Here is an 18,995-nt window from a genome sequence, read left to right as displayed (position 1 = left end):
ATATTTAAGATGAGGCCTAGCAATGCTTTAGCATCTCCTAGCATAACATTAAACTAGAGAGAGACAACACTAGAGCGACCCGGATTAGTGCTCCAAATCAACCTGCGACCCCATATATCGAGAACCAACATAGCCTACCCTCATCGTACTACATACCGAGCTACCATCGTACCCCGTACCCGTTCCCGTACCGCATACCGGAGCGAACCGCATTCCAGGTAACCTTGGTTGTTAGCTTGCACAACATCTTGGCTGCAACTCGCAATCAAGATTTTCGCTCCGACACCCATGATCAACCCCTGCTGATCTGTATTTCCCATTCTCTTCTTGTGACAGGCAGTCATCCCCATTATTTCTACTGTCTTTCACCTAGTTTCAATGATATGTTTCTGAGATCTATTGGTTGGAATCTCTTATCTTTTTTTTCTGAGATTGTACTTTTCTACCGATGATTCAAGGCATATGGCTGCAATCCTAACCATTTGTAGACTGCAATCTCTACCATTTTTTTGAGATTTATTGGCTACAGTATCTATATTGTAACATGTCATTGCTTGGTATCCTGACATCTTATGAACATTTTCTTTCACACTACTAACATGTGTTATTATAAAGAAAGGAAATTGTAATATATATCTCCAGCTGCTTCTTGCCTTTTGAGCATACAATAAACTTGAGCTGTAGATGCATTGTAGTTTTAGGACATGGACATTGCAATTTCTTAGGAAAACAAGAAATGTTGCACTCAGACTTAAAACGAATTAACTTTACATCAATCTGCAATGGATTGAACATCATCTCACTGCAACCATAAGTAAAACCGGTTTCTAAACTAAAATGGAAAGCTGAATAATAGTTGATGCATTGATTACACATATAGAAATTTTTTTCCCTGTAATTTGTATATCATGCTTTATATCTTTGATGTTTGCAGATATTTGGGTGCCTACCCGGTACGCACCCGGAGAGTACCCGAGAGCACCCGCACCCGATATGCACCTGATACGGGTGCGTGGGCCTCTGGAGAGTACCCGTGCTTCGTAGAACACCGGTGATGGGAGTAGTGGGCCCATCAGCAAGGGTGATGGACTAAGAGCTAGAGGGAAAAGACCGAAACGAGGACATGTGAGAGGCGTTACTGGTCGTATGGTTTGAGGCTCCTGAATCAATGATCCATGACCCGGAGCTCGAAAGGAGAGTGGTGGGTGAGCTACCTGGCCGGGCAAAGCCTGTCGTAGGCGGTCGGGCACTGAGACAAAGGCGAGTGGTGGGTGAGCTCCTCATAGTTAGCTCGAGATAAGGTGTATGAATCATCAGCAGGTACAGGAGCAGTGCAGAGGGTTGAGGTATCTCAGACGGACTAGTAGCACTCAGGTGTGCCGAGCGAGCGTTGACGAAGCTCGAGGTGAAGAGTGTAACAAATGTCAATGTCGTGGCCCTCATAGGCTGAACAAAAGAGTACAAAATAACCGGCCACGTCCACCACCAGCACGGCCACTTCCCCGTCCTCTATGGCCGCCAATAAGCACGGGTGCGTCCCTGGGCCCGGGGTACCCGTATCGGGTGCGTATCCGACTCGGGTGCGTGTCAGGTGCGGACCTGATTCAAAAACCATTTAAAAAAAAAATTGATGGTCGGGTGCGCACCCCGACACACATTTGGTTTTTTAAAAACACAAAAAAAAAAAGGGGTGTTTCAGCCAAAAAAAGGGGGGGGGGTTAAAATGAAGGAGGGGGTGTTTTCAGCAGGGGGGGGGGGGTGTTAAAAAACACTCGTGTTTTTTAATACGAGGGTTTTTCTAAAACCCTCTCTCTCGCATCTGTCTCCCTCTCTCTCGTTCTCTCTGTTCTCTCGCTCTCTCTGTTCCCTCTCGGTCCTCTACTCTCTCTCTGGCTCTCCTCTCTCTCTCAATCTCTCCTGTCTGCCTCTCACTCTCTTCTCTCTCCTTCTCACTCTCCTCTCTCTGTTCCTCTCTCTTTCTCTCGGTCTCTCGTCTCTCTTTCATTCCTCTCCTCTCTCAGTTTCTCCTCTCTCTCGTTTTTTCCTCTATCTCTCTCCTCTCTTTCTCGGTTTCTCCCGCCACCGTGGCCCGCCGGAGCCCTATGTTCCTAACCCTTAGATACTAAAGGTACTCACTCTCTCTACTTCTCTCTTTCTCTCTTGTCTCTCTCTATTTCCTTTTATTTTATTTGTGATTTGCATAACTGCATTTTTTTTATGATTTGCCCTAAAAATTACCCTAAAGCCCTAACCGATTGTGACCCATCCCAAAATCAGTTTGGATCTCACAATCGGTTGGCATAATCTTATTTTGGTATGTGATTTTGAAGCCCAAAACTGATTTTCATTTAGGAGCTCAAAATTGGAAATTTGGGATTTAGGGCTTTAGGCAAAACTGATTTTCATTTAGGAGCTCAAAATTGGAAATTTGGGATTTAGGGCTTTAGGCAGGGCCCTGTTAATTTCAGATTGACATTCAATTGGGAGCCCAAAACTAATTTTGTGAGTAAAAAATTATGTTTAATTTTGACTCTCAAAATCCGTTTTGGGCTCAATTAGAGGGGTTAGTTCGTTAGGACTTTGGCCTTTACCCTTTAGAGCCATGATAAATTGTTAATTTAGCCTTTAGTCCTTTACCCTAAAATCTAAACTTGTGTTTGTTCTTTTAATAGAATGTCTTCATCCGGGGCTAGTAGTGCCACACATGCACCACCTTCTACTTCTAGTGATGAAGACCTCTCGAAGCCCTTATGGAGGTATGCCACTAGACTTGATGAAGATCCTAAGGGTGGAGGGAATGTGAGATGGGAATGTAATTTTTGTCATAAGAGTTGGAATAGCTCCTACACAAGGGTTAGTATGCACTTGTTGAAGGTATCCGGACAACGAATCAGAGCGTGTCCTAAGGTGAAAGCAAGTGACCTACTCAGAATGCAAAGGTTGGAGGAAGAATGCAAGGAGACTATGACGCAAAATGCTCCCAAGAGAGTGCCATTGCCGCCATCATCAAGTAGTGGATCATTGAGTTGCCCAAGTAATATGTTTGTCTCTCCAAGTTTTGATCTAAAGAGGAGGAAGACAAGTGGTCTAAGTAGAAGTGTGAGTGCTATTAAAAAGGCATTCAACATGGCGGCCCGTGATCACCTACATGGCGAGATTGCTCCGATGTTTTACTCCGGTGACTTGCCATTTCACCTAGCAAGGAACCCACACTATGCGAGTTCATACTCTTATGCGGCCAACAATCCAATTTTCAGTTATTTGCCTCCGGGGTACAACTTGCTAAGGACGACTCTACTACAAAAAGAGAGGGCAAATGTTGATAGGTTGTTGCAACCCCTTAGTGATACATGGAAGGTTAAAGGGGTGAGCATTGTTAGTGATTGATGGAGTGACTCACAAAGGCGGCCTCTCTTTAACTTCATGGCGGTAACCGAGGGTAGGCCTATGTTTCTCAAGGCGGTAGATTGTTCGGGGGAGACAAAGGACAAAAATTTCATTACCAACTTGTTGAAGGAGGTAATTATGGAAGTTGGGCATGAAAATGTTGTCCAAGTAATTACCGACAACGCCGCAAATTGCAAGGTATCCAGGCAACTTATTGAGGCACAATTTCCTTCCATCTTTTGGACCCCATGTGTGGTGCACACCCTCAACCTTGCTTTGAAGAACATATGTGCAGCGAAGAATGTGGAAGCAAATCAAGTTACGTATGACGAATGTAGTTGGATAACGGATGTTTTGGGAGATGCTAGCATCATTAAGAATTTCATAATGAATCATTCCATGAGACTAGCCATATTCAACGAGTTCAACACTTTGAAGTTGCTTTCCGTGGCGGAGACTCGATTTGCGAGTGTTATTGTTATGCTTAAGAGATTGAAACTCTTAAAGCAAGGTCTTCAAGCAATGGTTATTAGCGACAAATGGACTTGTTATAGGGAGGGTGATGTGGGGAAAGCGAGGTTTGTAAAAGAGAAGGTGTTAGATGACGTATTGTGGGATTTTATCGACAACATACTCGCATTTACATCTCCCATCTACGACATGCTTAGAGAGTGTGACACAGATACGCCTTGCCTTCACTTAGTTTATGATTTGTGGGATACCATGATAGAGAAAGTAAGGGCGACGATATATAGGAAGGGAGGAAAGAGGAAAGAAGAGGAGTCCAAATTTTTTGACGTGGTGCACGAGATTCTTCTTGCTCGTTTGAATAAGAGCAACACTCCACTTCATTGCTTGGCTCATTCATTGAATTCAAGGTTAGGTGACTTTAAATTTATTTGGATTATTAGCTATTTATGTTTATTTCTAACTTCTAACTTTTGACTTGAAATTTGAAGTTAAATTAGTTTTTTCTTTCTTAAAGGTATTATAGTGAGCAATGGCTTAGTGAAGATTCAAGTCGGGTGCTCCACATAAGGGTGCGAAAATTTATACCGAGAGGATAAAGTGCTTCAAGAGGTACTTCACCAATTCTGAGGATCGCACGAGAGCTAATGTGGAGTTCATCCAATTCCCCATAAGGTCCGGATTATTCAATGATGTTGATTCCATCAATGAACAATTCACTATCAAGCCTCATGAGTGGTAGGCCATCCATGGTACATGTGCCCCTATGCTTCAAAGCATAGCTTTGAAGATTCTTATGCAACCTTCATCATCATCTTGTGCCGAGAGGAATTGGAGCACTTACTCTTTTGTGCATTATCTCAAGAGGAACAAGATAACTCCACAACGAGCTCAAGATTTGGTTTTCGTTCATAGCAATCTTCGGCTTCTCTCAAGACAAACTCCACAATATAAGAAAGGAGAGACAAAGATGTGGGACATAGGTGGAGATACATTTGATTCCTTCGAGGATGTAGGGGTACTTGAAGTTGCTAGTCTTTCTTTGGATGAGCCGAAGTTGGAGTCCATTGCTTTTACCGACGACGTAGAGGACGATGTTGTCGATATTGGAGATGAGACGACGGACTTCTAAGATTGATGTTGCATTGATGCTTTATGTTATTTTGGTGTTTTAATGATGAACTTAATCACGTATGAAATGAAGAGTAATATTAGAATTTTCCATTTTGGTGATGTTATTGTTATTTGATTGCTCTCCTATTTTTTTTAATTTTATAAATATATAATAAAATAATAAAAATATTATTATATTCAACGCACCCGAACGCACCTGCACCCGAGTTTTTTGGAAATTCACGTACCCGTGTCGTGTCGCACCCGCACCCGTGCTTCATAGATGGCCACGTCCATGAACAAAAGATGCATTACCACGGTTTTGATGAGGACTGCTATCATAGGCTGCTAGAGCCGAGCCATCAACAACAACGGCAGATGGCGAGGAATCACTGAGAGAACACTGCTAAACACAGGAATAAACCTCACGAAGAATTCGATCAAGGTTTTAAATTTCGATCGAAATCCAAAATTTCGGGTTTCTGTGGATACCGAAATCGAAATCCATAAGATTCGAAACATTACTTTATTTCGCGGCCTGAAATTTCGTTCCCCCTGAATTTTCGGTCGAAATTCAAGGGATTTCACCCAAAAATTTGATTTTTTTTATAATTATTTAATATTATCCAGAAATTTCGGTTGAAATAAATTTCGTTATCAAACGACCGTTGAATTAAGTTTCATGGATTTCGCCCTGAATTTTGGCAGAAAATTTCGGTTTCGGTGAGAACCGAAACGCTTTCCGAAACCGAAATTTAAAACCTTGGAGAGAGAGAGAGAGAGAGAGAGAGAGAGAGAGAGAGAGAGAGAGAGAGGTCTTCAATGGAGGTCCCTAGGGCACGCTAATCCTAGGGCTCAGATACCATGTTGAAAGAAAGAGTCTGAGAGAAATGAATGAGTTGAGAGGATTTGCCCCACTCGTTTATTTATACTAAAGAGGTATGGTACAAAGTCTATTATGCCCTTAGTCATATTACATACTCTAACACCTTTAAAGCAAACCCAAATGTTGTTTTACTTCTTTTATAGAGCTCAAACCATTGAAGCAGCCTAGCATTAATAGATTGGTTCTTAACCAGAGGCGAAAATAGTTTGCAAAGTGGTTTCTCATCGACCGAGCTACATCATTATGAGTGAAGACATGATTTAGGTCCTCTTCCTTTGGCCTGACATAGTACATACACTTAAGTGATAGGTATGAGAATATCCTGCAATCTACTGTCAACATAAACAACATGCATGAAAATTTTCCATATGAAACATCCAATTTTAGCTGGGAGGTCCTTCCAAATGAATGAAGTTCACCCATCTCTTCTTAGGGACTTTGTTTCACACCAAATTGCACGATGATCGTACTGAAATAACCAGACTTGATAAGAGTCTAAACCAATTCATTTTCCTTACTAGTTACTTTAACCATCGTGGATTTAGTGGCATTGATGGTCTTTTGCATAACATTGTCCTCTACTAGTGATAGATTCTATTCTCCATCTCCATTTACTACGTCCGTAAGAATTAACTTCAAATTTACTCGCTCCCAGTTAGAAACTTGATTTAAGAGAGGAAAACAATTTTTAAGTTAAACACACACACACACACACACACACACACTCATACCAAAAAAAATGGAAAAATAAATAATCCATGTACTACTGCTTATCCATCTTCTTTCCACAGGATCAAGTCTTTCCATTGTTTAGAGTCACATGGTTTTTTATCCATCAAATAGAAACTTTACCTCAAGTACTTGAATCTCATAAAGTAAATCTAGCAGACTTGGTATATAAGTTTTATATACTGTTGATTCTAAAAGCATTGCTTACGTCTCACAATAGTTTAGTGCCATTGCCAAGGGCTTGCAAGATTTTCCCATGCCACCCAATGATTTCTTTTTTCTCGGTCCGTCATTCCCCACCAAACGTTTTCAAATATACTTTCTATCCTTTTTGGATGGCTGCAGGTGGTCTAAGGGTGGATAAAATATATAGGAACGGATGTCATTTCATAATTGAGGCAATTTTACCTCCAGAAGATTGGAGTTTTCTTTTCCAGCCTTCAACCTGTATTCAAATTCTTTTATTAAGGCCGTCAGAATAAATATCAATAGACAACCCTTATAGAGAGTTGCACCTAAATATTCCATAGGAAGACATTTAAAAATTGAACGATGTTGCTATATTAAGAATTCTCCTCCTATAGAGAGACCTTAATCAAAGCATGAGAAGCAACACAACCTTAGAAAAAGTAATAATCAGCTTTGAGAAGATTGGAAGTTTATGTCTACCATTTTGTTTTGCGGTAGAGTTGGATTTCATGTGCATGCAACGTCATGGAGATGATTGCTTTTATTCGATCTTATAACAATCTGCATCGCCTAATTTAATGAGAGCTTCAGTCGTGCTGATGTAGTTTGTGGATATAAGTTTCATGAATAGACCCTATGTTAGTTCAATCTGAAATGAATAGCCCATCTATTACTTGATCCAATTTCTTATTGCTGTCTTCGCCCATTTGTCAGTTCAATTTTTTTCAAGGTAACGAAGATTTATTCATATGGTATCAACCGAGGGCGAGGCATCCTACAAATGCTATAAACAGTTACACCAAAACTCCTACACGAGAATACATTGCATCACCAACCCATAGTACCACTCCGACTACCCCAAAGGCGTGATTACAGAAAATTATTTGCCAAGAAACAAGTCCCCATAGCCAAAAAGATGTAAAGTCAGACGACAAGACGACACCCTGAACTTTTCAAGGCTGAGGTAATACATTTTCATGACCTGTACTTCCATCGATTCCACTCCCTGTTTTGCCAGAGTCAATAGCTTTGTTTGCCGGTCTTCTTATGCGTTGGATTTCAGGATTTGCAATCCAAATGAGGTCCCGAATTTCAGCAATGATTGGGGCCAACGATTAAGAGCCTTTTGTTTCCTTTGAGGCCAATGCTACTATGTTGGTAGAGTCACCTTCGATCAAGACAAGGCTGATCCGAGCTTCCACACACCACTTGAGAACCCATAATAAATGATGCAGGACAATACCTAATCTAGGGAGAATCCTACACTCCTAATGGGATAATGGTTTCAGGAAAGACTTAGGGTTAACTCGGAAGACTCAAAACTTCTAAAGGGACTAACCTAGGGCTGATTTAATGAAGGTTTAATTAACGGGCAGCAGCAATATCGAGGCTTAGAATGCATTCAATAATTAGAAGGGACATAATTAGCATGAAAAAAACCTCATACAAATCAACCAATAGGTAAAGCTCTTTCAAGTGTCTGTGACCTATGCTAGAGTCCCCGCGATCAGTCTCGTCCACGTCTACGCTTGTAAACCTTGAATCCACGCTTATTGTTGATGTCCCCATCAATAAAGCTTTTGCTTCTGCTTCATTTTGACTCAAAAAAAAAAAAAAAAAAAGTTGGACGTGAATACGACATTATTGTTCTTCCATTTGAGTCACGGATGATTCCACCAATCCCTGCTGGCCCCAGTTTGCCTCTGGCGCTTCCATCAAAATTCAATTTGAACCACCCGTTTAGAGGTGGCTGCCATTTGGAGACACATTTGATCTTGGTCTTCTTGTGCCATTGCTTGCCATTCTCTCAAAATGTCCCCTACTTGATAGCTTGCTCCTCTATTATCCTTTTGTCTCCAAGCTATTATATCAATTTTAACATCTAAAGGAATCCTTCCCCAACTTTTCTTCTTGTCCTTGAAAATACTATTGTTCCTTTCCTTCCAAATATGCCATGTGAGGATGTAAGGAACCGCCTTCCAAAGAGGTTGGCCGGTTTCTCCAAACGGACCATTACACCAATTCGAAAAGATTTTACTAATTGATCTTTGAAGCACCCATGATAAACCGAAGCAATTTATCGAAGCTTTCCACAAACGATATGAGAAGGGGCACTACCATGATTCGATCTAGTGTCTCTTCGTGCTTTCTGCGTAAAACACACATGCTTGCAATGTGAAGTTTTCTTCTTTTAAGCCAGTCACATGTGTTATTCTTTTGCATAACCATTGTCCAAGTGAAAGCTGTAATTCTTGGATGAGCTATGGATTTCCAAATTTTTGCATGCCGGATAGATCTCCCGTTACTTGCATTCACGTGTAAAAGAAGGAACGAACAGAAAAATAAGCCTTAAGGGCCAGGGGTCCAAACTCTCTCATCAGGAAGGTGGGGGGAGCAATAAAAAGACTGAAGGGACTCTAGAAGAGCAGAAAGGCTAGTGATCTCATCTTTTAGGTTGCGCTTAAGTCTAATATCCCAAAATACCTATGATTTGGGGACACGGACCCGAATGTCACATGTTGACACAGACATGTAGTGTCGGACACGGCAAACCCCCAAAATTTAGAAACGGAGACACCGCTAAAATAAAAAGTTTATATAATCATGATTTGTGGATACAAATTTGTGCGTCGAGTTTCGACACGGATACAAGTCCCGACACGGTAACGTCTAAAATTTTAGATATAGTGACATGTACATACATATAAAGTTATTGATTGCTATCATAATATGTAACAATATAAATATCTTTTTACAAACTAATAAATCTTAGGGTTAATCAACTATAATCTAAAACAAACATTTGATAATAAAATAACAACGCATTCATTAATTTAATCTAGTTCTCTTCCGTCTCCAATATATTGAGAGAAAGGGCGACCAATGTGATACAATGAATATAGTATTAGAATAACAATTTCTTTAGGGTTTTAAATTTAGGGGAGGGTATATAACAACAAATGGTTTTTTTTTTTTGAAAGATACATAACAACAAATATTACTTAAAGAAGAGCTAAAAAGGAGTTTATAATAAATGAAGAGTTAATAATAAAAGAGGTAAACACAATACTCAATAATAAAACATAATGTCACACTTGACACAGCACTAAAACGTGTTGGCAACTATTCAAAAAAAAAAAAAATGACGTCTCAGCACGCCCATATTAAATCAAATCCATATAACAATACATTTAAAAGTATTCAAAGGCGTGTCGACACATGTAGACACGCGTGTCATGTTGGACACGGCATGCCACGTGTGTCAGGAATAAATTCAATGTGTCTAAATCATAGCAAAATCCCCTCCCCTAGATATATAATCAGACACTCTCGCTAAAGCTGAAAGCCTGAAAATAATTCTCATTGTGAGTTAATTGAAAAAGGCGATCAGATTCCATTTATGCATATGCTATTTTCAAAATGCAATGCAATTTTTGACTGTGCATGAACTCTCCCAACAAAAAGTAAACTATATGCTGAAGTGAACTAAGTTGACATTTGCCATTGTAAATAGGAAGGTTATCAAACCGCACGATCACTTAAAGAAAACAATGCCATTTCTTATGAATTTTATATCTATTTTTATTCTTATGAGGAGCCTATTTGCACTCAGTTCCCGTAGGTCTACAATCTACTCAAAATTAGAAAAGGCTTTTTTGCGATCATTATATGGTGTATGCGGCTAGTTATGGCTTATATAACATAGTAAGGAGCCGTGTTGGTAATAAACTGAAAATAGTCCCCCGGTAAAGTTATCCGTCCATGTCAAATTTTTGGCTTCTTTCCAAAAGGAAGGGTTGTTTCCACAATCAATTTGGTATTTTTTTCAACTATTCTGACACAAAATTTCTCATGAACTAGATAGATGAAAAATGAAAGACATCATGAAATGTGGTCTGATAAGCTGGAACCTGTCAAATTGTAAAGTAACGATCCGTCATAGGTGGATGGAAATTTGTCTTCCTGTCCTAAAATGAGTTGTTTTCAGAAAATTGTTGGATAATTTTTAGTAGTGAAATGATTTTATTTCATTGACTCTTTCTTTTAGTTATCTAGCTCCCGTGAAACTTTAAGGATCCCTATTGTTTTGTGATCTACATGGTCCCTTTATTCTCTCAATGGTTTTTGAAGCATTCCTTGTGACTCTGAGCAGTGTTTCTTGGTGATATTGGCCCATTCAAGACAGTACGGCATATCATGCACAGGATATTTTATGATGTTTGAATGAAATGTTTTTGCTGTCCTCTGTTTGCATATGTGAGCAATAACTTTTGAAACCTATTCATGACATAAGCAGTTAGAAGTGGAAAGCTAGGTTTTTTCTTTTCTTTTCTCTTTTCCAGTGGGCCATTATCACATAAATCTAAGTGTTATACCATGATTAGCCTGTTTGCTTTAGGACCTAATGGATGCTACACTTCTAGCAAAATGGATCTTCAATATCTTGACTCCCTCGGCACTTTATATTCCTTGCATGTTTTTGTGTTATTAAAACTTTTTTGGTGCTTAAATTAGTGCTTACCAATATGTAGCCAATGGCTGCAGATCACATCTTAGGCCTTCAAATATGTTATGTCCTGATGTTTTGTTCTATTACTCCACACTTTTATCCAAAAGGTGATCAACTCTGATGATAATCTGTATTCCCTATTCTAACTTGTACTGGATTTGGGTAAAAAATTTAGAAATTGTGTCCCGTAATCCTTGACCTTTTTCACGCTTAGAGAGTGTGTAGAGAAACTGCAGCTCCTGAACACACCCGAGGAACGTTCTCGTAGACTGCATGAACTTCCTGAAGTACATGCTGACCCGAATATGGATCCAAGTCACGAATCTGACGAGGAAGAAGTAGATCCAGATGATAAGAAACGAGGTTCTCCACTACCTGGATTTTGAAAACAATCCTTGTCTAAGGAATTTCTAGAATTTAATTTAATTTAATTTATTTTTTTATTTTTTTTGTATCTCTTAATGGTAGATTTGCTTGCTATCCATGCAGACAACTACATGAGGCCCAGACATGCTGGATTTTACAGAAAGGGAAGGGAGCCGATCTCTCCAGGAAAAGGAGGTTTGACTTCAAATGATGTGTGGGATGGTGGACGGAGAATTTCAACAGATAATTGGGAATCGAGTAGAAATATGCCGACAAAAGGAATTGATAAAGGAGATGGTGCTTCTGAGAGGGCAAATGAACCCTCATGGAATCAAGGACGAGATGTACATCAAACAAACAGTTGGGAGACACCAAAAAACCAGGCCATTACAGCTTCTTCGGAGGGTGGTGCTTGGAATAGTCAGCCCGTGTCAGGATCTGTTTTGCCTGAAAAAGTCGATGAGACGGACAAAGTGTGGAATTATCAGGATCCATCTGGGAAAATCCAGGGGCCCTTTTCTATGAAACAGTTACGTAAATGGAGTACAACTGGGTACTTTCCAGCTAATCTGAGAATATGGAAAGCATCTGCGACGCAAAATGACTCTTTATTGTTGACTGATGCACTAAGTGGTAAGTTTGATGAATTGGGAACTCAGTTGGGGGTCAATAACAGTTGGGGTTCATCCACCCCAGAAGTGGTCAATCCCAAGGATGGATTGTCTGGAAATTCCTCTCGAGGATGGGATGCATCAAAAGGTTCCAATGCTTGGCCTGGTCAGCCCCAAAGTAATAGTCCGAGGCCTGGAACCTCATTTTCTGGGAAGCCATATCAAATGCCCTCCCATCAAGGAAGAGAGGCTCGAGGTGGACGTAATGCTTCTCATCAAGGAAATGAGGGTCCTGGTAGAGGTAATGCTGGTAGATTGAACCCTAGCCAAAACCATGGAAATACTTGGAACACGGGCAGATCCCCAGGGTTTCAATCTGGTAGTCATGGTTATGAAAAACCATCGGAAGGTTGGACGGCACAACTAGAAAATAACTCTTCAAAAGACTTGGGAAGACCGTCCTCTGTCGCACCCCCTAAGTTGGCAACAGGAGGGTGGGGTCCTGAGCAAGGGAGCAAAAATGATTTTTCAAGCTTGCCTACTCCTACTCCAAAGTCAAGCAGCGGGGGATTTACAGGGGTCCAGGATGCCGAGAACACATGGTCTCCCACTCCAGCTGTTTCTTCTCAGCCTACAAGCTCTGTATGGAGTCCCACTCCAAATCAAGGCGGCAATGGGACCCAACAAACTCCTATGGTTACCGATCCTAACCAAATTGCTGCCGGTTGGGTTAACCAACCTCCTCCTCCTTTACCAACACCTTCAGCTGGCAGTTGGGGCCCACCCATAAATGATTTTTCGAGTCCTCCTTCTCCTACCCCAAACCCTAGCAGCGTAGTGACGAGAAGTGGCTGGGATGTAGGCCAGGGAGTTGCTTTAAGCTTGCAAGGCACGCAACAGGTTCCTTCGCAGATTATTGCTACAGATCAGTTGCCACTTGTCCCACACAGAGATATTCTTGAACCAGAAAAGAACTTGGCTAGTACAAATGCTTCTACACCTGCTACAATTGCAATGTCAGATAGTCGAGCTCCTGTTCCTCCTAGTGATGGTTTTCAAGCCAGTTGGCAAGCAATGAGTGATGTTTCCACTGAGAAAGGCCTAATTTCTACCGTTCAACCCTTGGTTCCATTAAAAACAGTTGGAACTGTCCAGACTACCTTTCAGAATGAAGTTCCTCTCCCTGCTTCCATGGACGTGCGGTCGATAAATCCTGTTACCATCTCATCACAGGTATATGGCACCTCTGGTGGTGTTGACTAGGCATCTTTATATGTTTTTTTTTTCAAAAGTAGCAGTTAACATCATACATAATTCAATTGTCTAAATCTGATGACAATTTAATCATACATTTTATCGTATGGTCGATAAATCCTGTTACCATCTCATCACAGGGAAGGTTTTAAATTTCGACCGAAATCTGAAATTTCGGACCGAAAGTTCGGGGTTTGGTCGATAACGAAATCGAAATAGGGGAAAGTCGAAACGTTACTTTATTTCGACCGAGATTTCGAAATTTCGGTCGAAATTTCGTTTTCCTGAAATTTCAGGGATTTCACCTAATAATCTGGATTTTTTGATATTATTTGATATTGCCCCGAAATTTCAGCCGAAATTACCGAAATTTCGGCCGAAATTACCGAAATTTCGATCGAAATAATTTAGGAGAAAAAATAGACCTTTAACCCATTTCGTCAAATTTCGCCCTGAAATTTCGGTTTCAGTGAGGACCGAAACGCATTCCGAAACCGAAATTTAAAACCTTGATCACAGGTATATGGCACCTCTGGTGGTGTTGACTTGGCATCTTTATATGATTTTTGTTTTCAAAAGTAACAGTTAACTCAACTCAACTCAATAAAGCCTTTTTCCCAAACTAGTTGGGGTCGGCTAAATGAATCCTTTAGAAAAATTTCATCAAGAAGGTGAAAGGAATCTACCCGACTCTAATCCTAGCTCTAGTTGGGTTCGTCTACGTGGATCATTTTCTTCCATTCTATCCTATCCAAGGTCATGTTCTCTGTTATGTTCCTAGCTATCAAGTCTTTCCTCACTGTTTCTACCCAAGTTGTTTTCGGTCTGCCCCTACCTCTTTTTACTCCATCAACTTGGCACGAGTCGCCTCTTCTCACTGGAGCATCCAAAGGCCTACGTTGGATATGTCCAAACCATCTTAAGCAGTGCTCTCTCATCTTCTCCTCAATTGGTGCCACCCCCATCTTTTTAAGAATGTCTTCATTTTTAATTCTATCTAACCTTGTGTGGCCTCACATCCATCTAAGAATTCGCATCTCTGCTACACTCATCTTATGCACATGCTGCTTCTTGGTGGCCGAACATTCTGAGCCGTACAGTATGGCTGGCCTCACAACTGTCTTATAGAACTTTCCCTTCGACTTTGTAGGGATTTTACGGTCGCACAAAACTCCTGAGACAAGCTTCCACTTTAACCAACCTGCTCTTATTCTATGGTTAACATCCTCTTCAATCTCTCTTTATGTAGAATTGAACCAAGATAGCGAAAGATATCCCTCTTAGGTACTTCCTGTCCAGTCATATTTACTACATCCTTGTCCCGCCTCCTTACATTACTAAAGTTGCACTCCATATACTCTGTCTTAGTCCTACTCAGTCTAAAACCTTTGGAATCAAAAGTAGTTCTCCATAACTCTAACTTAGCATTTACTCCTGCTTTGGTTTCGTCGATTAATACTATGTCATCTGCAAATAACATGCACCACGACACCTTATCCTGGATACCCTCTGTAAGCTAATCCATAACTAGGGTAAAAGATAAGGGCTTAGAGCTGATCCTTAGTGCAGTCCTATTGTAATTGGAAACTCACTAGACGTGCCATCTGTGGTTCTGACACTAGTTATTGCTCCATCGTACATATCCTTAATTACATCAACATATTTAGTAGGCACTTTTTTCCTTTCAAGGACTCACCACATAACACTCTTGGGAACCCTATCATACGCTTTCTCCAAATCAATGAAAACCATATGAAGGTCATTTTTATTTTCTCTAAATCTCTCAATTAACCGCATAATCAAGAAGATAGTTTCCATAGTCGATCGTTCGGGCATAAAGCCAAACTGATTCTCTGACACCTTAGTCTCTTTTCGTAGTCTATGCTCAATTACCCTCTCCCAAAGCTTCATGATGTGACTCATTAGCTTAATTCCTCGGTAATTGGTGCAACTCTAAATATCCCTTTTATTCTTATAAATAGGTACTAATGTACTCTTCCTCCACTCATCAGGCATCTTCTTAGTCTTCAAAATATTGTTAAATAATCTAGTTAACCAAACCAAACCAAAATCACCTAAGCATCTCCAAGTCTCAATAGGAATATTGTCAGGCCCCCTAGCCTTATTTAATTTCATATTTTTCATAGCTACTCTTACCTCTGATGTTCAGATTCTACGAACAAACTTCCGGTTTGTATCATCAAAAGCGTTATCAAGTTCTCCCAAATTCACTATAGGTTTTCCATTAAACAACTTATCGAAGTAACTTCTCCACCTCTTTAACCTCGTTTTCTTTACTAACAATCTTTGATTCTCGTCTTTGATGCATTTTATATGATTCAAGTCACTGCTCTTCCTTTCTCTCATCTTAGCAAGCTTGTAGACATTTTTTTCTCCCTCTTTCGTCCCTAACCTATAGTACAAATCCTCACATGCCTTGCCTCTAGCTTCCCTTACTGCCTTCTTAGCTTCTTTGCTAGCCAATTTATACTTCTCAATGTTCTCCTCATTTCTACAATTATGCAAACATTGATAACACTCCCTTTTAGACTTAATCGCCTTTTGGACCTCCTCATTCCACCACCACGTGTCTTTAGACGGAGGCCCACTTCCTCTAGATTCTCCAAGTACCTCTCTAGCCACTTTCCTGATATAACTAGACATCCCATTCCACATAATATTAGTCCCCTCATCACGACTCCAAAGTCCTTCTTTAAGCAGTCTATCCTTAAACATCTTTAGTTTTTCTTCTTTGAGATCCCACCACCTAGTTCTCGGATGTCTAACATCTCTATCTTTTCTCCTCCAACGTTTGATGCATATATCCAACACCACCAACCTATGTTGTGTGACTAAACACTCCCCGGGTATGACTTTATAATCTTTACACGCAGCTCTGTCCTCTCCTAGTGAGGATAAAATCTATCTGGCTACAGTTGGTGCCACTGCTAAAGGTTATCAAGTGAATCTCTTTTCTTAAAAAATGTATTTGCTAACATCAAATCATATGCCACTATAAACCCCAAAATATCTTCTCTTGCCTCATTCCTATTGCCAAAACTCAGTCCTCCATTAACCCTCTCAAAACCTCCACTAGTTCTTCCCACATGTCCATTTAAATTTCCTCCTATAAATAACTTCTTTCCATGTGGTATTCTTTGGACTACTTCATCCATATCCTCCCAAAATTGCCTCTTGATAGAATCATTTAATCTTATTTGAGGGGTATATGCACTAATAAAGTTAATCGTCTCTTCACCCAATACTAATTTAATTAGAATAATTCTATCACCCTTCCTTTTAACATCTACAACCTCATCTCTTAACCTTTTATCTATTATAATCCCTACACCATTTCTATTCCTCTCCTTCCCTGTATACCATAAGTTGAAACCCGTATTTTCTACTTCCCTAGCTTTTTCTCCTACCCATTTTGTCTCCTGAAGACAAGCTATATTAACTCTCCTTCTACTCAGCGTATCAACTAATTCCCTTAGCTTACCTGTTAGTGAACCTATGTGCCAACTAGCTAAACGAATCCTATTCTCTTGGACTAGCTTCCTCGCCCCCCACACCCGTCCAGTAGAGTGCGAGGACCCTTGCACATTTTCCACCACACCTAGGCGCCGATGTGGCGTGTCACTAAGGGAGTGACGGCCCAGGACTAGCCTCCTCACCCCTGGCACCCGCCCATGAAGGTGCAAAGACCCTTGCCCATTTAACACTACATCCAGGCGCCGATGCAGCACGTCGCTAAGAGGGTTACGCCCCAACGAATTTTCTATAGGATTCATTTCATAGAAGAGAGGCAAAGTTTAACGGCCGGCTACCAACCTGACGCCAACCCTCCTTTATCGTGGCTTGGGACAGGCTGTGAAAAACACAGGCGGAGTTAAAAGTAACAGTTAACATCATGCATAATTCAATTGTCTAAATCTGATGACAATTAAATCATACTTGACTTTTTTTTAATCATACATTATTCAATTGCGAGGACCCTTGCACATTTTCCACCACACCTAGGCGCCGATGTGGCGCGTCACTAAGGGAGTGACGGCTCAGGACTAGCCTCCTCACCCCCCCGCACCCGCCCATGAAGGTGCAAAGACCCTTGCCCATTTAACACTACATCCAGGCGCCGATGCAGCACGTCGCTAAGAGGGTTACGCCCCAAGGCGCCGATGCAGCACGTCGCTAAGAGGGTTACGCCCCAACGAATTTTCTATAGGATTCATTTCATAGAAGAGCGGCAAAGTTTAACGGCCGGCTGCCAACCTGACGCCGACCCTCCTATATCCTGGCTTGGGAGAAAAACGCAGGCGGAGTTAAAAGTAACAGTTAACTTCATGCATAATTCAATTGTCTAAATCTGATGGCAATTAAATCATACATGACTTTTTTTTAATCATACATTATTCAATTGTCTAAATCTGATGACCCAAGCACCAAAAATTGGGCCTCAAATGATGCTATTCATAAACCCGCTATTGAGTCTCATGGATGGGGATCTGCTTTATTTCAGGAATCACAAGTTGCATCTCATGGTTGGGGACCTGCTCAGAATATACAGCCACCCGGTTCGATTCCTAAACCTGGAGACGCAGGTGTTGGATGGGGATTGAATCCATCTCAAATACCACAACCAGTGCCGGCTCCTGCAAACTGGGCAGGCCAGCCTAACGCAATGGGCCCCAACTGGTCGACCCCATTGGCAGCTCCAACTACAAATTCTTTAAATACAGGTTGGGGACCAGCACCAGAAAATTCAAACAAAGGATGGGGGCCACCAGAGGGAAGTGCGAACCCGAGCTGGGGACCAGCGACCCAACAAAATACAAACATGGGCTATGGAGAAGCCCCACAAGGAAATACAAATCCAGGTTGGGGGGCAGGATCACAGGTAAATACAAACATGTGGGGTAGTCAACATAAGTACAATGGAGGACGTGGTCAGGGGGACCGGGGCTTTCACGGGAACAATTCCGGGCAGAGTGGTGGGCGATCACAGTGGAATAGGTCATCCTCCTTCGGGGGCGGAGGGTCTTCCGGGCCGGCCGTGTGCAAATACCATGAGAGTGGACGCTGCAGGAAGGGAACGTCATGTAACTATCTGCATACTTGATGAGAGAGAGGAATAACATAGTAAAAGCTTTTTATTTTCTGTACATGGCATTTTTGTTCTAGGAGCTTTACTGAATTAAGTTTGTTCGGTTTGTTTGTCCTGTAAAACTTGTGCAGTTAGCAGCAAATAACATACCCCCTCTGTTTCTCTTCCTACCATTTTGTGGTGTTTTTCTTTATTCCTTTTGTTTTGCATATTGTAAAGCTGTTTTCTAGAATAGGTACTGTCACACTTCGTTTATACTCATCTTTTTGCAGGCCATTGATTGGAGTAATTTTTGAGCACCGGCTTAATCCGCTTAAGCTAGGGCCAGGCACATGGGCTGTGGAGAAATGTTGCAGCCCATACTCTATGTTTGGA

At 41.1% G+C, this 18,995-nt stretch overlaps 1 protein-coding gene across 1 annotated transcript in view; it reads left to right on the top strand.

The window, feature by feature from the left end:
* The window catches only part of LOC143854114 (uncharacterized), a 69,136-nt gene extending 50,348 nt beyond the window's left edge, over window positions 1-18,788 (top strand). The window contains exons 9-11 of the mRNA XM_077363900.1: window positions 11,491-11,645; window positions 11,772-13,492; window positions 18,036-18,788. Coding sequence (XP_077220015.1) covers window positions 11,491-11,645; window positions 11,772-13,492; window positions 18,036-18,635 — 2,476 coding nt within the window. The 3' untranslated portion in view covers window positions 18,636-18,788. The remainder of the gene's footprint in view (window positions 1-11,490; window positions 11,646-11,771; window positions 13,493-18,035) is intronic.
* The last annotated feature ends 207 nt before the right edge of the window (window positions 18,789-18,995 follow it).

Source organism: Tasmannia lanceolata, unplaced genomic scaffold (assembly GCF_043159265.1).
Source record: "Tasmannia lanceolata isolate RefF3 unplaced genomic scaffold, GAP_Taslan_0.1 ptg000020l, whole genome shotgun sequence".
NCBI lineage: Eukaryota > Viridiplantae > Streptophyta > Magnoliopsida > Canellales > Winteraceae > Tasmannia > Tasmannia lanceolata.
The sequence above is the reverse complement of the archived record's forward strand: the minus strand, read 5'-3'. Positions and strand labels throughout refer to the sequence as shown.